Genomic DNA, 21070 nt, shown 5'->3' on the forward strand with positions numbered 1-21070 from the left:
TTATGCACTTACAACGTACGTAAATATGAAGAAACATAGGCATGCTAAACTTATGCACGTGTTTCTTTTAGACATTTTAATTAACCCGGAAAGTAATTGGAATTTTAAAATGTTACCTTTTAAGCTACTTTCAATCGATGACGTTACAGACGAACATCTCCCAACGTAATTTTATTATTATTATGAGGTATTACGAAATATAACCTGCATACATTTTTCATGTTTCTCATAATAACGTACACCATAATTGCATAAAATCCGCAATCTAGTCATAAGGAAGAAACAACAAGGAGTTCACGATTAACTGCTTCAAGGTCACGACAAACGAGTTAAATTTCATCGATACGTTTAACCCTTTTCTGACAATCGAACTTAACGAAAACACGACAAGTATAATTTTGTAACGTTTTGGATAAAACATACGTGCCGCGTTTACTAGATATTTTGAACTAACAGTGATCTTTACACTTCAATAATAAATGTATTCCCAATGCATAATGATATACGAACTATTCACACCGGCTTACACAACGTAACCAAGAATTTTGGGATTCTCACGATAGGTGGAAACCCCATACCTTGTCTCCTTTCGGGGAAGATCGTCATCTGTCGGATGTCGTCTCAAACACAATTACAATTATCAGAATATATTTCTCAAAGATTCTTGAAAAAGAGACTCAAACGATATTTTTATCTCAAACATCAGGTGAAAGCACTCTCGAAACTGAATCTAATATTTGATAGACAATTCGTATACTGGATGAAAGTAATATAATACTGGAAATACTAAAAGTTATGACCCTTGAATTTGGCATTCTACTATTCATACTATTTCTAGCTCGATAATGAAAGCATTATTGTGTAAACCGTGTGTAGAAATTTTTGTGATTGATTTTTCGATGCATCGATAAGTAGAATCATCGAACTTGAAATCCGTTGTTACTATTGTTTATTTAATAATCTCTATGTTAAGTTTTGTATATTGTATCAAGTTAAGTATTTTAAGTGTTACGTCTGTTATCCTTCTTATTTAAAAACCTTAAATATGTATAAACGTTTAACGTAAAAATAAAAATACATATTTGAAGCAGTAATTTCGTGTACCGATTTCATATTTATATTTTACTAGATTTGGACTGCAAATACAAAAAATATTTTAATTACACATACATGTTCTAATAAATCGCTGATCTCCCCTATGGTTCTCTATACGTATACAGTTATACACCTTATTCCTTGTGAAAGCGTTTCTCAACCTTACGTTGGACACATCGGCCAGACCTTTCATGTCATATTTTGTTGTAACATAATATATTCTCCACTCCGAAAAGAACAAGCTACATAAATACAAATAGTTTTTGACTTGTAAACAGATTTTTGGAATATTTTACATTGTCTCTGTTATCGCGTACAAATTATACAACTAAATTACAAGAATTCATAATCAAGAAGTTGAGAGATACATTTCATGTCATCGAAGACAGGTCATCGGTTAGACGTGCTCCGAAACATTCTGTTAATTTCGTGTAATCAGAAAACAGCTGATCAAAGTTATACGAGTGTAAATAATAATGGATATTTTGAGAATGGTGAATATCATGCAATATTTGGATCAATGAGTGACAAATCCTTGTCTTCGCATATATTTCTTTCATCCACCTACCAATGCGTCTTTAAAGAATTCTAACCAGATACAAATCAATGTTTGCGCCGCAAAGAACATTGTAAGGAGGAGCCGGATTAAATGTCCACTTGTGAGTATACTTTATCTGCACGATCACAGGCATCAATTATTCAACGAATTAGTATAGTTATAGTTTATTTACGATGAAGCGTAACGAACGAAGATGTGACGAACAAGTGAAAGCGAGGTTATGTTTCATACAATTTTCCTTGTAAACATTCCGTCGTCTTCGTAACGTTCTATCTTCTATGTTACAGTAATCATTTAAACAGGGCATAGAACTTCCACAAAATATAAAATGTTAACGTTAGAGAACATGGAGTCCAAAGACTTTTCAAAAAGCACGATGGAAGATGAAGAAACATCCAAAGAAAGAAACAGCAAAGATAGTTACGAAAAGGACAAATATCCAGTAACAAATAAACATATGCTACAAACAGATTTGCTTTCCACAGAAGTGGATGATAACACTGATATTGAATCTCAACAGGACAACCCATCCGAGCTTTTATCTATTGAAAATAACTCCAAAACTAGTAGCGAAGCCACCATCAGCGATTGGGAGGATATAGAACCTAAATCACCTCTTTCATATGTTCCTTCCACACCTAATAAAGAATTTATAATAATAACACACTTGGAATCAGACGAGGAATTTATAACGGATGAAGTACCTGCTGCACATTCCTTTTCTAATAAAAAGGCTAAATCTCGGCATCGATCTAAACGACGTAACAAAGTACTATTCTTAAGGAAATTGCTACCGAAACATGAGCCAATAATTGAAATAAAAGAGGAAGAACATTCGATTATTTCTACCAACGAACATACGTCAACCATCGAAGAAATAAATTATGAGGAGTCGTCTATAAACGAGGAAGATATTGCCGATTTTGAAGATGTTCGCTGGTTACCAATTTTTAGAACTTTGCCCTTGTTTTATACAGAAGAGGGTAAACCTTATTTAAAATGTTCTGCATGCGGCGCAGTATTTTTTACTTCAAACTCATTCCAAACACATTTGCACACTCATATGTACCAGGATGAGGATTCGTTTGTGTGTTCCTTTTGTAATTACACAAATACTGAGCCCGGAATGTTATTCAATCATTTATCCAAACATCAAAATCAATGTGAATTTTGTAATCAAAATTTATTGCTCAAACATAATTTTGAGAAACATTGGAAAGCACAGGGATCAAATTTTAGTGTCAAGAGAGATCATCAAGGTAGATTTATATGTTCTCTCTGCAAATTAGTATTCGACTCGTTACCGCAGTTAGAGAAGCATTGGTTGAAACATGCTTGTAACAGAGAAAGAACTTATCAATGTAAGGAATGTAGTGGACTATATGATAGCATAGAAACACTGAATAATCACAAATGCATGATGTGTCCTGTTTGTGGCAAATTTTATGATAGCTTACATCGATTAAAAACACATACAGTATGGGCAAAGCATACTTTAAAATGTCCAATTTGTTCTTACGATTTCATTCTTGCCATAGATCACGAGAAACACGTAGCATTACATAGACAAACGTATATTTCTGTAGAAGATCATCTGCACTGTTTGCAGGCGGCAGATGGAAAGACATTCCAATGTAATCTTTGTGACAAAATATTTTATGCCTTACCTTCTCTCGTACTGCATCTCGAAACAGATCATGACATCAAAAATGTTAAAACAAATGATGAAGAAGAAGAGGTTGGATCTATCAACGAAATAGGACTTGAAGTCTGAAAATAATGTTGGCGGAAACAGTAACATAAATCTATAAAAAGATAAAATCGAATTCCAAAATACGCTGTGAATTTAAGATAATATTCCAAAGGGTAATTCCAGCTAGAGTAGGAAACCTAAATATGAAATGTAAAAGATCTGAAATTAATCGTAAAATACTACTCGTAATGAAATGTGCCGTTGCTAACGATCAGTCACTTTGTAGCGTATACTAAGTACGATTAAACGCGATTGGCGATAAACAACATAAATTATTGGTAAGAACATGTATTAAACATTATCTGATCAAAAAGTTCTGAAATAAACTGTATTACAGTTTGACCTCACTCAACAGAAGGATGAACATGTACATGTATATTTTTTTAGCAATCATATAAGATACAGAATATCGTTCATTCATCCAGTTACTAATACTGTCATGAAATCGATAATATCATTATAAGAATATACCTAAGAATTTCATACAATTTCTCTACATATAGAACTTTTTGGATCAGATAGCAAGATAATTTTCTAGCGATTCGTCAAAAGTAATGTAACCACATCATACATTTTCTGTGTTTTATATTAGAGGAAAATGTAATGTTAAGTTAACGTAACATTTGTATTTAACTGTATCATGTCTGCCCCAATGTATTGAAAAAGCAATACATAGAGCTATCAGTCCTGCTGTAGCACCATCTAATTTATTATTCTATGTCATTACTCTTTATTATATGCGATTGAAATGATTTGCGTTTTTATGTAGATACATCGTTATAATATAGTCATCATATTCATGTAAGCGTATTTTTTTTTTAAATCATCGCTTACAATTTTGGGGGTAAACATGATACGACGCAACTTTAACGGCTGGGAAATATCTGGAACTAGCTGCTTATCTTACTTTTATGTGTACTATTAGAATTCGAGATATACATATATATATATATAAATATATATATATATATATTGATAAATCTTACGGCGTATAATTGTTTGTAAGTCTGATTTCGTAGGCCTGTGTAATACCGCACAATAGCTTACATAAAGAATTAGATCTCTTATCTATTCTCTTTGAAAAATAAATATTCATGAATAATAACATTTCATTTGTACATTTTATATCAAAGCTGAAATAAATATATTATATTTGTCAAGTCTTGTAATCAGAGATTGGAACTTGATTAGCGCACCGACTGGAAATACGGTTTGACAAGAAATATTAATGTGATAGATAAACGTGGTTTATATTTTTTAAAGTTCTCATCTCTCGAAAACAAGAATCGAGATACTTTGGAACACGCAATTACTTTACATTGCATTGTATAGTTGTTAATACACACATATATATATATATATATAGTCTTCAATGTTTATACACTTCAGTATACTTTACACCATTGCTCCATTGTCTGCCAGTGGTCTGCCTGCCCCAATACATCTTTGTTAAATTTTTGTTTCTCTCAAATCCACGTAAACTCAAAGCGAGAAAAATCACGTTCTATCGCAAGATTCTTTTTATCGCTAAGAAAACAGAAGATGCTTTCATAGTTACAATAAAATCCATACTTGTATTTCTCATTAAGCCTTAATCCACTGTTCCACGTATTCTAACGCGGATAGAAGAATCTTTTTTTCCGTTACTCTCAACTGAATGGCCAACTTTTTAATTTGCGGCAACGACGTTTCGAGCAGCTGAAGATCCTCCTGCAGAAGAAGATATTCAAATGAATAGAACGATTACGATTTTAACGCTGATACAACGTCGCCTTGTTACAAACAGTATTTTCGTTTCACTTTCACCTTCAGAGTCGTCGGGTAATTAGCAATTAAGAGCTGCAGTCTGGTGAGCAGAAACTTCCTGATGTTCTCGTCGACAACAGTTTCCAATGCGCAGTCCATATGCTTCAAATCGTTTACCCGATCCGACTTCAGCCAATGTGTAAGTTCCGGTTTACGCATACTAAATACCCTCAGGAACGCCAACAATAAATCAGAAATTGGTTCGGTGCCCGGTTTCAACAGGAATTCGCTCACCGAGGGTAGATCCAGTCTGTTCAATAATTCTATGCGTTCTTTTTGCAGGGAATCAGCTTTGCTAATTCCAAGACGCAGTTTGAAGCCATCCTAAAAAAAGGGAGCAATAAATGGTAGAACACGTAGCAGCAGACTTTATTTTATTCACAAATAACGAATAAAAATGTTAGATTCATTCGTAAACTACTAACTTTCGTTTACGTTTCACTCATAAATTCGAATTATTAACAAATTCTTCAAACCGACAATCCAGGCAAGCGAAATCGCGGGTAAAAGTTAGTTTACAAACAAATCTAAAATTCTTATTCGTTGTTCATTAATAAAATTAGATAACGGAATTTCTACCGCAGTTTGAAACAAATTCGAATCGCATCTTACTTCTTTGTTATCCATGTAAACGAATCCCGAATGTACGAAAAAGTCAGAATTCGTTCTAGGCCCGTAACTAATGAATATTTGCTCTCCTTTCTTGAAGTCCCTCAAAGCGTAACACTCACAGCTATCCGACGTTTCGTTGAAATCCGTGAGGATCTGAAATAAAAGCACGCGTGTATGAAAGGACCGACGTGTTGTTGCGTACAGAATACGAACGAGTAAACTCACCCTCCCGTTCTCGTGATTACACATGTCCCACATCGGGATCAAAGCATAGATCATGCGTGATCCGTCCTCGCTCGGTATTAGATTTTGTCTGGTCATTATCGTAGAAACTGCCCAGCTGAAAGTAATTTCGTAGGGAAAATATAATTTACCACACGGTCGTTCTACTGATAGAAAAATAAATACTAAATGATTTTGCGTTCCACTTTCATTTGAATTTGCTTTCATACCAAGCCATAGTTTTAGTTAAATCTGGGTCTGCGACGATATAGCCAGCAACACGTGAACGCTTAGAATCTCGCAGCCTGTTTTATAGCTAACATTAAATTATAGAACATAAAGAGCAATTTAACAAAATTGTATCTGGATCGGGCAAAAATAATAAAAGTTACAGAGAATTCACAAGCACACAGATTCCGAATTGTATAATATTAATGACATTATAGTAGCTTTATTGTGATCAGAGGTTAGGAAAAGGTTAAGGGGATCACGGTTGCTTTACAGTTTCTACGCGTATACGTGTAGGGATCTGATGAGAAAACAGATACTGATGTCGCATTAATCACGGATATCTGTAGAAAAAGGTGGAAGTAACTTTCGCCTTCGAGAGAGGCACGTTACTGAAGAACCGTGAAACGGCAGCTGTGTCTGCTTTTCGGACAAGAACTTGACCTACAATTCCGGAAATGGAAGGAAAAGAAGATTCATTACCATTGTCGGTGTCGTCGCCGTTGCCACGACTTTCTCTCTCTCCGGGGAGACACATTCGCGTTTTACGACTTTTGCCCGTGGAACAAAGGCGTATAAAAATAGCGCTCGCACAGGGGAAAATGACGGATACTTTATACACGCGTTCGAATTCCAAACAAAGACCCGTAAAACTTCGGAAAGAATGAAAAAAAAAAGAACGATTTAATGTTCAGTCACTTTCTAAAATACCTGAAATACTCGCTGATGCGAAACACCGAGCTGCAAGGTGTTATTATCTTTATAGGTAGTCGAACATAGTTCCTACGATTGGGCCGATAAAATTAATTTAACAATAAAGAAGCACTTTACATGTTTTAGCTCCGATCGTAATTTGATCGTGGTTATTAATCAATCCGAAAAGAACAAAAAAAAATGTATGCAAACGATGAGGTCGAATGAAATTCATGCTCGGCTACGCGTAAGGGTTAGATTGCAAAACAGCAATCTGTTGAACCTCGTTCTTTCACCTTGCTTTCTCTACTATTATAATCTCATCTTTTTATATGCTTGAATTTGCACAATATTTGTTATCCTTATTGCGGCGAATAAAGTCGTTGAACGAATAAAAATGATTACAAAAACTTAGAGACAAATATTTATTACAAAATGAACTTTTACTGTTTTCTCCTTCCGTCGTAATCTCAGAGACAATCTACGCGAACGAGCGTCCTGTGCAAGTTACTTTCTTTCGCAGCCTCGTCTAGATCGTCGTAGCAGGACAAAAGTGGACAAACGAAAGCCCCGATCGTATTGTTGAGATCGTTCTGGTTGTCGCGTGGCTATTAGATTACTTCCTCTTACGTAAATACGGAAATCTGTCTCCAAAAGCGAACCTCACGATCAACGAGAACACAATACAGATACAATTCCATTACCACAATGGTTCTTAACCTTTGCAAGCTCATGGTACAATTTAGAATACAATAAGGGTTAGGTTAAGGGTATTCGTAGAAAAGTTTTTCCTACAACGATCTTATTTTGTTTATGAAAAAAACAGAAATAATGTTTGCTACAGCTAGGTACGAATAAACGAGGGTTAAAATATTTTGCACATATATAAATTATTCATAACGAGTATGAGAGTTCTGCGACGAAATATGCAGGATGAGCATCAAATGATACGCATGCGCAGCCCGCCATCGCGAAAATCTAAGAAAACTGTTCTAACATGGGTGCGAAAACCTTTTGTTCTTGAGATATGGCCACTCTAGGTTATTGCATTGCTCGTACTATGTAATCAACGCTTCCAGTTGATTTCTAATTGTGTATTGCATATACTGTCTATTCGTTTTTGCAATTCCTTGGCATTCCGATAGCTACTGTGGCTACTTGGAAATTGCATAAAAACTGTAGATGCTCGGTGCAAATACTGCATAACATAATACAAATTCAGTTTGTTGTCGGAAAACTTGATGTTTCGATTCGAAGTTCTCACAGTAATTATTAGAGACTTTCCTCGCGCATTCCGCACATCCGGAACGATAAAACAATTGTACCAACTTCTTCATTGCCACTGCATAAAAGTTTCTATTATTGCCATATCGAACTTGCAAGTGCGATCGTAAATACTAGATTTCTCTTTCGATAGAAATCGATGCTTCTCGACGGGCGTCAAATTGATCTCAAAAGAGAAATGGTGGCTTCGTTTAATTTACGACGTTCCAGCGATGATAAATAATACATCGCCTACGGTCTAACAACGTGAAGAAGGGTAATGGGATTCAACGAATCAGCTGGGAAACTGGAAGCGAAGCCGTCGCGTTTACGCGATAATAGAAAATTATATTCCATGAAAAAGAACAGGAAAAGAGAACATTCTCTTGCTCTCCTGCGTGTTACTACATACGGATAAACCGTATGAAAGTTCGGCCTCGTGTGAAAGTGCGCGCGTCCTCGGTTGCTTACGATCCGAGCACTTCTCTTGCAAGCCTCTTCGGCCGACGATCTCAGGCCACGGAAGAGGAGATATCGTCGAGAGGAGTAACGCACGTTTTACTGTTTTCGTACGAGAGAGCAACGTTTTTTCCTGTACGTTTCTTCCTTATTAGCCGCTACCACTCTCACGACACTTCCCTTCCATTCTTCTTTGATACCAACTTATCTTCATCATATTAGGAACACGGTCTTATTAGAGGAATCATTATATGCACGTTCAAATATAAACTATTCCACTTATTCGGTTTCCTAAAGATATACACTGTGTCCCATAAGTATAAAACCGCCTTAAAGGTTTTAATTTTTATATATTCTGTTAAAATTTGAAGAAACGGTATACGCCGTATTTGAGATCGCGACAGCAATAACAAACTTTCCATCGAGGCTAGACTGACGTAAGCATTCGAACGTGCTCGATTAAAAATGTTGACTACTGTAGATGACATCAGAATTTTAGAGAAATGGTGGCATAAATCAGAGTCGGGTAAAATGCAATTTAATTACATTGGCCACGATGTAACTACATGTAATCAGACTGTAATTACACTATAGCCATAGGGTAATTACTGTCTAATTGCAGTGTAATCATAATCGTAAATCTTTGAAGTGTGTAATGCCTATTTAATTATCATAACTACAACGTGATTACAGCCTGATTATATGTAATTGAATCGTAGGAAACGTAATTAGATTATATTTTGCCCAACTCTGGTATAATAATGTATAACATTTTGATATACGGAAAAATAATAGTATACAGATTTACAAGATAGAAAACCATTAATGAGATAGTGATGTAAACAAAAACGGGTCATAATTCTGAAAGATAGTAATTCCCACGTTCGTATAATCCTTATTCAATCGTGCGATGAGTAAACCGTAGTTTGTCATCCGCTTCAAGGACACTCTGTATATGGTCAGTAATGTAAACGACTCTACTGATTAGATCAACCGCATAATCACTCGCGACTAATAATGTAATTAATGTCGATGCTCCCGTTCGCGTTAATTATTTACACTTGTGCAAAATAAAATATTAGAATAGTCAAAAATGGAGGTGACGCCCTCTTGCTGCGAGGCCTTCGAATGTTTTCCATACGCTGTAAATTACATAAAATCCACGGTCTACATATACGCCACGAATTCATGAAATCCTCGGTCTGATAATTACTATTAATTATCAAACGATCGTAATCGTTTGTTTGTTCGCATTTTGTTCGACACGAACCCACCCAGGGGAAGGGGGGTATTTGATTTATTCAATCGATCGATATATAACCGTTCCGTGCGTAGCCGTCAATGAATTAAGCCTTCGTTAATTAGGGAGGAAAATGCTCCCGAAAGAGCGTGGTTAACGAGCGTCGGGGAAACAGCTGGCGACGACGCTGGGAACAAAAGGAACGACGGAATAAAAACGACGCCGGTCGTTTCGCAACGGATCACGGGGCTGCGGATAAGAATCGGGAGACGAGCACAGCGTAAACCGCTGGGCTGCACCGTGGGGATGGATGCACAGTCCACTGCACGTGGGAAGGTCGTGCTATGAATCGAAGATCGTGAGATCTCCATCGTGCGCACTTTCTACAGGATAGCTTCGCCGCGACGACCATCGCCGGCGAAGCAATCGCGAAACCAAAGACGACTATTTTTAAAAACTCTAATGTACCGAATCAGAGCAAAATCACAGACTTCTAGAAATGAATCTTACGAATACCGACTTTGTCTGAAAGTCTCTGCCGCAGAAGCATTTTCCAACGACGAGATAACTCGTCATTCTCAGTTAACTCTTTGGGGCACGCTAGGATTAAAAGTATCCCACCATTTTGATACACCGTAATGCATGATGGGACAATTTTAGTCCCACCTCGAAATATTGCAACAGCTGCATGCGCATAAGTTTATATTTCGTCTTATTTACGTAAAGCAGTTGGTAATATCTTCAACGAATGTTACAAATGCATTCACTTGTGTTGGCAACATTCAACATGCCAATACAGGTTCATCGACTATTGCAAGGTTTATTGCGACAATCTACCTTTATTAATAAAAAATATACCAATTCTGTTTAATTTAAAACGCAATAAAATTTCTACGCAACATGGGTCTATTTTATTATCTGAAATCCTGCGCCGCAAAGAATTAAAAGGTTAAAATCACCATGCACCACCCTTACCGTTACCTCTACCATGACCTGCTCCCTACTCTTACTCTCGAGATAATTGCACACTTAATTAAGTATTCTGACCTCCGTATCCCTAACCACACTTTTGACTTTCAACTCCACCATAACCCTACATTTTCCGTCTATCACCTTCCGCGAAATACGACCGATCGAGCAGCTTACGTTGAACCTTCGTTAACGGGAAAGCATCAGAGGAAAAAGGGAATTATATTTAAGAGCTAAAAAGTGCTATTTAATTTGTGGACGGTGTCTCAACATTTCGTCTCCTAATAGTACCGAGATCCTTCGTCTTTCCTTTTGAGCGCGACCGACGAACTTATCTCGCAACATCTGCCAATGGTTACGATGAAATTCATCTCTGATGATCCGGCGGATCGGTAGAGATCGTTGGGAAGCAAGAGAGCGTCTCCCCTGGCCGAGCAAACGTTTAGAGTAGAAGACTGCTCTCGAGTTTCACCGACTTACTTAGGATCGTGCACGGAGAAAACCGGCGTCAGTTCGCGTAGAAGAGTGTGCCGCTTCGAAAGTAAACGAGAGTCGCTCGCAGTATCCAGCCTCGCGCGTGGGGATTGAAAACAAAATCAAAAAAAAAAATGATTAACGAAGCTCGTTCACTGCAGTGATCGAACCACGTGGTGACAAGAAAATTTCGTCGAGGATCGAACACGTGGGAAATCGTGTCGTCCGTGGTGGTGTTTCGCGAAACAAACCCCCTCGATAAACGAGAAGAAACAATTATCGTGAATAAACGTCGAACGATACGAGTCTTACAAGTTTACGACGAACGTGGAATCGTTCGCGTTCGATTCGAATCAGCGAATATTTAACCTGCGAGCGTCAAATGAAACGGCGCGAGTACAAGAAAAACGCCTACGCAAAAAGAAATTAACTGCACGAAGACGTCGTCAGTTTGTAATTAGACTCGAGAGGAGACGAAACACGCGGTTCTGCATGAACCCTGAGGAAATCTTCGGCCTGTGCAACAGGAAAAACGCGATATTCGTTATCCTGTGCACGGCGGCTATCTACGTGCACCTGTTCGACGAGAACGACGACGACACCGTCATAGACCAGACTATCCACTTCAACGTGGAGGAGCAACGCGAAACTTGGTGCATCGACGACGAGGAGCTATCGGTGTTCCGATCGCACTGCAACGATGTGGAGAACATTATGTCTGCTCTCGCTGATGCTTTTAACGTTCGATTTCCCTCGCGATAGATTCGCTCGAGCTAAATCTATTCGAGCGAACGCCGAGCCACGCGCTCGAGACGAAATCCAGAGCCATCGGGTAAGAAACGAAAGAGAAATTACAGATTATTACCGACCAATTATCGCGAACCGGGGGAACCCTAGGGGAAAAGCGTCCTTGATTAACGAGTAATTAGCTTTCAGGTTAATTTTACTGCGCTCCTTTTAATCGGAGACGAGCAACGATTTTATCTAGATAAAGATTTCGAATAACAAAGTCACGATACAACTTTCGATATCCTATTTAGCAATCGTTGCGATATAAATTAAACTAACTTTTGCTGATATTGCTACGTCTAAATGACCTTTATTCAAAATTTTAGAAAAATGCAATCTTCGTAGGTTGCAACGTAACAGTTGCACGAAAGGGGAAACGTCCCTTAGACGTAAGCAAACTCGGCTGTTTTAACCGGTCGCGTTTTTACCTTTTTCTTTTATTTTTTTTTCTCTCGCGGGAACAGGTACGTTGTGAAATGTTCAGGACATTTCATCGAGGCGTTCTTAGTCTCATAAATAACTTGTACAGAATGTTCACAAACACTTTGTTAAGAATAAAACAGACTTTTCGTTGCTATAACTCACTGAAAATGCGAAGTCACGTTAAATATAACAAGCTTTCCAATTTTCCTTGAAAACAGTATGAAAGTACAATTTATTGACTGCTAACTTTTCTATCCTAAAAAATAGTTATAAAATAAAGTATTACCACAGAAACAAGGTACTGCACCCAACCTGAATCTAACCTAAAACTTTCTTGTTTGTTGCACCTAACCCAAAACTGTCTTATTCGTTTTGACGAGCACTGCACGAGCGTGAAATCTGTGCTACTTTGTAAACTTTGCTCGGCGTGCAATACTCTTGATGAATTTTAAATAATTTGCCGTGGTCTATGGATTAAAAATAATCATAGTTAAAAGTGTCAACTGTTAATACCAGCAAAGAATTTTTTTAATTTTGATTTTAGGTTAAGAGGACAGTAATTGGGTCTTTTACCTAATAATCTGTACAAGTCCAATAACAAATTTTGAATTTTGACCGACGTGTCCTACATACTTTCATAAAATGTCAATCATTAATTTAATCTGAAATTAATCTCAATATTACGTCTATTCAAATCTTTTCGATCTCACGGCCAAAGAAACTTTCAAGTCATTACAGGAGTACCATGACTGACCATGATGCATTACGGATAATCACGGATACTAATCCTTTATAACCTCCGCACGCTTTTTTACCGGCAAATAAGCGATCGAAACGACCTCTGAAGAGCAAAGACGAGTAACAGCATTTTATTGAAATATGATTCTCGTCTTTATTGGTACCGATAATGAATGAACAAAAGTTGTTTATCTTTTATTTATTATTCGAAATCTTTATCTAGATAAAAAGTTTGCCCACCTGTATTGGAAAACGGTTGCAGAAAATTGTATCACACTCGTGTGATTTTTATTAGTTTATGCGCTTCGATTATCACCGCCAAAATATTTTTAACGATGATAAATATCAAAATACGCGTTGAGGTCGTTGAAAGGAAAAAAATACTAGCTGAACGTTAATGTGTAAACCGCGAGAGAAAGAGAAAGCTGACACAAGGCGCGGAAGTTCGAGACTTTGGAAGCATTATGTCGCATGTTTCGTGTCCTTCGACAAATTTCGGTGAACGCGTTTCACTGCATAAACACAGTCTAACAAGGGAAAGCCGACTAATAGCTGAGAAAATAAGGGACGCACACGGAGTATTCCTAAAATAATAGAATCTTTAGAAACTCACTGTAATGACAGAAATGTCCCTTTAGCGTTGCAAATGGAAATGTCTCCAATCGCAATCGTACGTTTGCGTAAAACAGTAATGTTCTTGTGTAATTTATTACACGTAATTGTACCAGCTTTGCAAAAAGTAAGCGATTAGGAATTATAGGATTATTTCCATTTCAAAAATTAGCTGTTTCCATTCGGAAGATACGTATAAGAAATTATATGAGATAAATGCGTCACGATCGATTAGTAATCTTTCTCGCGATTAGTTTTCGTACGTGTCGTCTTTGCGTATTCCGTAATTGCACGAATTACGTTTGGACGTTGCACTTTCCTTTCTTGTAGTCACTGAACTTTGCCCACTGTTTACGTTCGTGTGCTTCGTTTTACTTAGAAACTGATTGAATTTTAATGAACAATACTTTCATGTTTCTAACACAGATTGAAAATGTTTACTCACGAATAATTAACATCGTTACGAAAATATTAAACATGCAATATACAGGGTGTTCGGCCACCCCTGGGAAAAATTTTAATGGGAGATTCTAGAGGCGAAAATAAGACGAAAATCAAGAATACTAATTTGTTGTTGAAGATTTCGTTAAAAAGTTATTAACGTTTAAAGTTCCGCCCGTACTCAATTTTTGTCTCGAAAGTGGGTAGGATTTCGGAGGTAGGTCTATTCATCAAAAATTATTGTAATCAACCCCCGCAACCGAAAATAATTTTTCCAGAATGATTTGAAATTTTTTTTTCTGTCGAAAAATTTCACATCTTCTCGAATTTTTTTCTAGAAAGTGGGTAGGATTTCGGGGACATGTCTAAACTAGAATACTGTGTTGGCACAATATTTTAACTACTGCTACGTCTTGGGTTACAATTCATAAAATCATATTTACACATTTGTAATTTGTAAATTATAAACATTAAATTTAGGGTAGATTTCTAGATAATTTATGGACATATTACATTACTTAAAGACAACATACATAGTGCGTATAATGCAATCTTAGTTCCTGTTTTCTTATGTGCAAATTACTAGAAGAAATTAAAAAGATTCCCAACATTGTGTCATTATAATTGCAATCAGTTAAATAATAGTAGAATAAAATCAATGGTTAATTAGGCTTAACACAAATGATCAAAACTCATCATTATTGTGTGAGCAATTAGCATCCTAATAATTTTAAATTACACTACAACTTCCATTATTCTAACTAACAGGGAAATAGAACAATTTGGATAAATAATATTTTCTAGTATTGCTCATTTGCTACTATCAGTCATATATTGTACTATTGACAGTTCAAGGTCACTATCACCATTGCAAGCCACACCAGTCACGTCTCTCGCTTCTATGTACATAAACCGTTCCAAATTGTTTCATTCGAACGATATAGTGATGATAATCAGTTACTTATGGTCGTATACATGTAACTAGTATCACCATCTATACTTCGCCCAACGAGACAAGACTACGAGATTTACGGATATAAAACTACGTGACTGCAACAAAATCTCATTGAACCACTATACAGGGTGTTCGGTCACCCATGGGAAAAATTTGAATGGGAGATTCTAGAAGCCAAAATAAGACGAAAATCAAGAATACCAATTTGTTAATGGAGGCTTCGTTAAAAAGTTATTAACATTTAAAGTTCCGCCCGTACTCAATTTTTGTCTCGAAAGTGGGTAGGATTTCGGGTGTATGTGTATTCACCAAAAATGATTGTAATTGACCCCCGCAACCGAAAATAATTTTTCCAGAACGATTTGAAATTTTTGAATTTAATTGTTAATAACTTTTTAACGAAGCCCCAGTCAAGAAATTGATATTCCTGATTTTCGTCTTATTTTGGCCTCTACAATCTCCCATTAAAATTTTTCCCAGGGTTGGCCGTACATCCTGTATATCTAATGTCATTAATTTTAATACCACAAGCCTCATTCCTAATGATTTAGTTATTATAAACGTTTTAGTCTTCAAAAAAAAGCCCATAATACCTTCCACAAAAGAAACAAACAGAACTACGTCATTACCTGAATGCATACGAATACAATAGAATTTATACAAGTTACTATTTATACATATATGCAACTAGCAAGGAACGATTTCACAATTCTATGTGAACTATGTTAACAAGAGAAAATATAAAACATTAAATAATTCGTGTGCAGTCGATTTTGTCAAAATTATAAAGATATTTACTTCAATATAAATTAGTGCTACTATAGTGTACGTCACAGATAAGATATTTTGATATTCTACTAAATTATACCATAGTAGACACTAATCAAGATTACTTTTATAGGAAGCAACGCGAGGACGAAATGAGAGGAACGGCCTACCACGTCGCACGATTTACGACGACGATGAAAATTCGAGCGAGCGTTTCGGCAAATGGCGGAACAACGGTGAAGCTCTCGAACCAAAATGGAGGGACGGTGACACAGTACCACTATTTCCATTTTCTGAATTATCACGATACTCTGGCGACAAAGCGGACAGCGAGGAAGAGATCAATTACAGCCATCGAGTAGCAAAATATCGTCGGAACAATGGACGAGAGGAACCTCGTTTCAGAAACGACAACAAACGTGTGTACAGGGAATGGGATGAGAAGAATAGAGACGATCAACCCTTGACTGGACAAAATCCAATCAACTCCAAGGAAACGAACAATAGGGAAGAAGAAACTCTAGATTTTGCAGAAAATAAAGATACAATGTCCACGAGGTATCGCGAAGCTTTTCAAATACGCCTAAACGACTACGAGCACGAACTGGACGACGAGGAGTACCTGAAACCTCGTCCAAGGAAACGGAGACCACCGCAAAATTACGAATTCGCTCTAGCCGTGAACAACACGTCCACGAACGAACGAAAACTGGAAAGCAATTCTGGACCTTGGCTCCGTACGCAAATAACTTTGGAACCAGAACGCAGAAATCAATTCGGACAGAATGCCATGGAGCTGAAGTCCCTCTTGAAGATGCAGCAAGAGGAAGGCCTAAGTCTATCGGAGCTGCTGCAGCGAAGAAACCTGACTCTCGACGATCTCCTGAAAGGTAAAGCAGACGCGATCAATGCGTTGAAATCGAAAGACATTGAGGCCGAGGATTACATCGAGGAAGCGTCTAGAATGATGTACAATTCCCTCATGAAAGCATCTACCACGAATAAACCACAATGGATGACTGTTACGGAAGCCACGGGACTAAAGAACGTTCTAAAACACGATGATCCGATGATTTCAATCATGGACACGGTGGATCTACTCTGGCGTAAGAATCTCACGAATTCCGCGGGATCTTCTTCGAACGCAACCACTGGAAAATCGATCCTCGCCACTCTTAATTCGCGGCCAGTCGGAGTTACGCCTCTCGCGAACCTACCAGTAGCGATTACGACATCGATGCCGGTTGCAACGAATTCCATGCAGTTCTTGCAAAGCAACGGTACTGCGAAATTATGGAACGGTGACGAAATCAAGCCGGATAGCTTGGACGAAGACGAGATCATGGAATTCTCGGATTTCACCGATTACAAGAACGGACGAAACAACATGTCTCCGGTTTGGCTGATGTCAAAGGACGAGGAAAGAAACGAGGAGACTCTGGATGGTTTTAAAAGCAACAACGACAGAGGATCGACGTTAAGTATCCAGCAGATCTTGAACCCTACGGAAAGTACCAAATCGATGAAAAATTTATCCGCGTCTGAGAACAACGAAAGCGTCTATGCGACCGAGATGATCGGGCAAGAAGATCGACGCAACGTCGAGCACAACGAACGAGATTACACCACGTTCTCAGAGCAGGAATACCAAGAAGATGCACCGTTGATGTACCATGACCTAGAACAGAATACGCAAATTAGCACTCCTGCTGACGAAGAGAGTAAAATAGAATCTGCACTGGATGCAGTGTCTTACGGTGACATTACAGAGGTTCAACGAATGTTTACGAACAACGTCGATTACTCTCTCAAAAATCATCAAACTGCGAACACCACCGAGAAGCAGAGTTACGACGACGTGGTTTCGGAAATAGAACCGGAAGCGCGAGCCGAGATCTTTGAATTATTCGCGTCCGGATCCGCGGGTAAGAGATTAGAGCGTCTTTTAAAATCGAGGAACATGAGCTTGGAGGAACTGATCGCTTTGCGACAGCGAGGCTCCAGCAGAGTTCATTTGGCCGAGGTTTCGCGACTCAAAGCACAGAAATCAACCAGCGAGAACAAGCCGGAGAGTGAAAATAACTCGGTAGTGACCACTTTGTCGCCGCCCGAGGGACATTCTTATCAATTTGGAGAAAGAAACCCGACGAATTTGCCGCCGCTGTCGTTTGAAAACGCGACCAACAGCGATCTTGTTCGCCCCGAGGAAACTACTACCAAACGATTGCTACCAAATTTCGATTTGGGAATCAATAACGAAGACCTCGATAGCGAGAAACGAAACATCGAAGAGCGTCATCGTACAGTGCAGATCGTTGATCTGTTAACGACCTTCGATTCTCTTCCATTCGCGAAGAATTTTCAGCGGGACTTCCCGGGCGAGTACGACGACATGGCCAAGAAGAAATTGTCCGAGCAGAGCACCGATCTCGGCGTAGTGTTTATAAATGACGGGGAAACGATACGTACAAATGATACCGCGAACGTCATTCAGTCCGATTACGTGAAAGGGATAGTCAAACAGGAATCGAATTCTATCAATATTCAGACGGTATTCAGAGAAACGAGCGTCCTTAACGAGGACGAAGACAACGAAAAGGGGAAATCCCTTTCGAAAGTAAAACCCAGCATAATAGCGAGTGGCGCGATCCTTGGCGTGACAATCGTGGTTTTCTTGGCAATATTCATCGTGTGCAGGATTCGGCAGAAGCAGAAATACAGATACAGGAACACCTTTTCCAGAGCAGTGTTTCAAGCTCCTGTATTAGCAGCCAGGAAACTGTCGAATTCGAGCAGTCTAAGCACCGTAATGGTCAACGTTATCGCGACGTCAACGACGAAGAGACCGGAAAGAAAGGAAATGCAGGAACCTGCGGGAGAGATGAATTGTAAAAGTGATATCGATAATGATTCTCTGGATGCTAACGATAGCTGGGAAACTATACCTGATTACATGAAATAACGGCAAACAGATTTGACCGCAATATTTCTGTTCAGACCTTAAAAAACAACAGTATTTTCTTGTCTACGTTAGATTAAACCGTACATATACATACATATTGAAGGCTGATCATGTACCTTGACTTTAGCAATGATACAAAGCTGAAGACATTAGACACCTTAATAGATCGACCACTGAATCACTGACTGCAAATGTTTCTATTAGTCTGTAGACTGATTTCGCAAACACGGACTTTTGTACATACAATTGTATAGAGTATTTGATCAATTTTAACAGATAAAATTTAATGTAATTTAGAATTTTAGAATTAGAATAATTGTCTTGTATAAGATCATTTTTCAGAACTCCTCTCGATGTCAGAAAGAAGCATACATGTTACTACTCTGATGTAAACGTACTCTTTCAAATTTACGTGCATAGAATAAAGTATATTTATTTACTTTGCTTGTGTTAACATTGATTTTCTGACGCGTGTGACCAAATATACACAAAAAAATAAGAAAATTTTGCAACAAATGTGCGTACCTCTGCGCAAAGTTGCAATGTATTTGCTTTCAAATAAAATCAATCGACGTGCCACGCACGGCGTTCCGATCGGTGAAACAAATGATCATTGATGTGTATGGCACGTCATTCCAGCGCAAGAAATTAAAAATTTAATATCGTATCGTTTTCTTACTACTCACCAGTATCGTTCGTATGTAAAAACATCCCTGAGTAAAGCAGACACTGCATTATTGCTATTTTGAAATACCTTGGTGAAATAAGAATACTGTCTTGCAATATTTCTGCACTGTTTTAATGCAGTCTCTGTAAAAAAGGAAAGGGATTCGTGAAATTTTATTATTATTTTTGAATTCCTTACATCAAATTTTTCAAACCATGGACTTTAATTTTTATGATCATTGAATATTTGACTAATTTTTAAAATTAATATATACCTAAAGTAGGGCTGCCTTTAAGCTCAATCATATCAGCAGCAGTCATATACAACACAGTGGTATAACTGGTAGGAAGGATATCCAAATATGGTTTCCATTTTGAATTTTCTTTATGTCTTTCAATAAGGAGTGCAATTGCCAATGCTACTTGTGGCATATGCTGTATCAATGGATCATTTTGGAGAACAGTTAATTCTGGTGCTGCATTATGTATACTGAAAATAAGTCCCCTTGGTATCCTTAACATCAACTCGTTCTTTAGAAAGTTACGTTCTGCTTTTAACCCTAAATCGTATCCTGAAAACTCAGCTACGCTTGCCCCATCTATGTTTGCACCATTCTCTTTAAGCCAATTCATAAATTGTCCAATCCCCTGGGACCGCTTTGACGATTCTGTCTTCATTTCCTCCAATCGTTTAACCTTCTCCAAAACTGATGATATCTCTTTGTAGTTGTTCCATAGTTGCGTCACGTATGCTGAATTACTGCTAACTGACTCAAAAAATGCAAAATTATTATTTTTTATATACACTTTGACAAAAGCATCACAGTTAGGGGTATTGTGAAAAGAACAAATAAATCAGAAATTTTTCAAACTGTTAAAAATAACGGTTAAATGGAAATGGACATGTACTATATATTTTAAACAATTTAGAACATTTAAAATTATTCTAACTGTAAGAACAAAATCACTTTAATTATTTTTTAATGACTGCGGTAAAATATCTAATTGCATTTAATTAAATACTTTACAATCGCTTTGAACTGGCGTGATCCAAGTAGAACGGTATAAGTATATATAGTAGATGTACCATGTGCAAAAATATTTTTTGGAAAAATGTACTCACGATGAAATAATTTCTCGCACAACGCATTTATCTCGTTTCTTTTTACTAAGGATAATTGCCTCTGATGCGGAACGTGTTGTTTACTTTTAGACGATCCGTGAGATTTTCTTCTGCCCATGTTTGTACTATCTTACAGCACTTTCGTGACTTCTCCTCACATTTAGATGCATTATAATGTGTGACGTGCGCCTACAACTGGCAAGAATAAACACTTCGCCGA

At 37.6% G+C, this 21070-nt stretch overlaps 3 protein-coding genes across 3 annotated transcripts; 2 read left to right on the plus strand and 1 right to left on the minus strand.

Moving 5' to 3' along the window:
* The first annotated feature begins 1470 nt into the window (after window positions 1-1470).
* Window positions 1471-4500, plus strand: LOC122402539 (zinc finger and BTB domain-containing protein 41-like). Its single transcript, XM_043405414.1, has 2 exons — window positions 1471-1754; window positions 1942-4500. The coding sequence occupies exon 2, from the start codon at window positions 1983-1985 to the stop codon at window positions 3426-3428; it is 1446 nt and encodes a 481-aa protein (XP_043261349.1). The 5' UTR covers window positions 1471-1754; window positions 1942-1982; the 3' UTR covers window positions 3429-4500.
* A 225-nt stretch (window positions 4501-4725) lies between these two features.
* On the minus strand, window positions 4726-20989 carry LOC122402531 (actin-histidine N-methyltransferase). The gene is made up of 7 exons (XM_043405402.1): window positions 20851-20989; window positions 20003-20494; window positions 19748-19871; window positions 6051-6165; window positions 5826-5978; window positions 5214-5537; window positions 4726-5117 (listed from the first exon to the last, which is right to left on the minus strand). The coding sequence occupies exons 1-7, from the start codon at window positions 20966-20968 to the stop codon at window positions 4992-4994; spliced, it is 1452 nt and encodes a 483-aa protein (XP_043261337.1). The 5' UTR covers window positions 20969-20989; the 3' UTR covers window positions 4726-4991.
* LOC122402250 lies at window positions 11411-19437 on the plus strand. The gene is made up of 2 exons (XM_043404885.1): window positions 11411-12205; window positions 16233-19437. Exons 1-2 carry the CDS (start codon window positions 12074-12076, stop codon window positions 19059-19061), a joined length of 2961 nt encoding a protein of 986 aa, XP_043260820.1. The 5' UTR covers window positions 11411-12073; the 3' UTR covers window positions 19062-19437.
* Window positions 20990-21070: the final 81 nt, after the last annotated feature.

Source organism: Colletes gigas, unplaced genomic scaffold, assembly GCF_013123115.1.
Source record: "Colletes gigas isolate AHSC1104 unplaced genomic scaffold, ASM1312311v1 Colletes_gigas_Sc00002, whole genome shotgun sequence".
In the NCBI taxonomy this organism is placed as follows: domain Eukaryota; kingdom Metazoa; phylum Arthropoda; class Insecta; order Hymenoptera; family Colletidae; genus Colletes; species Colletes gigas.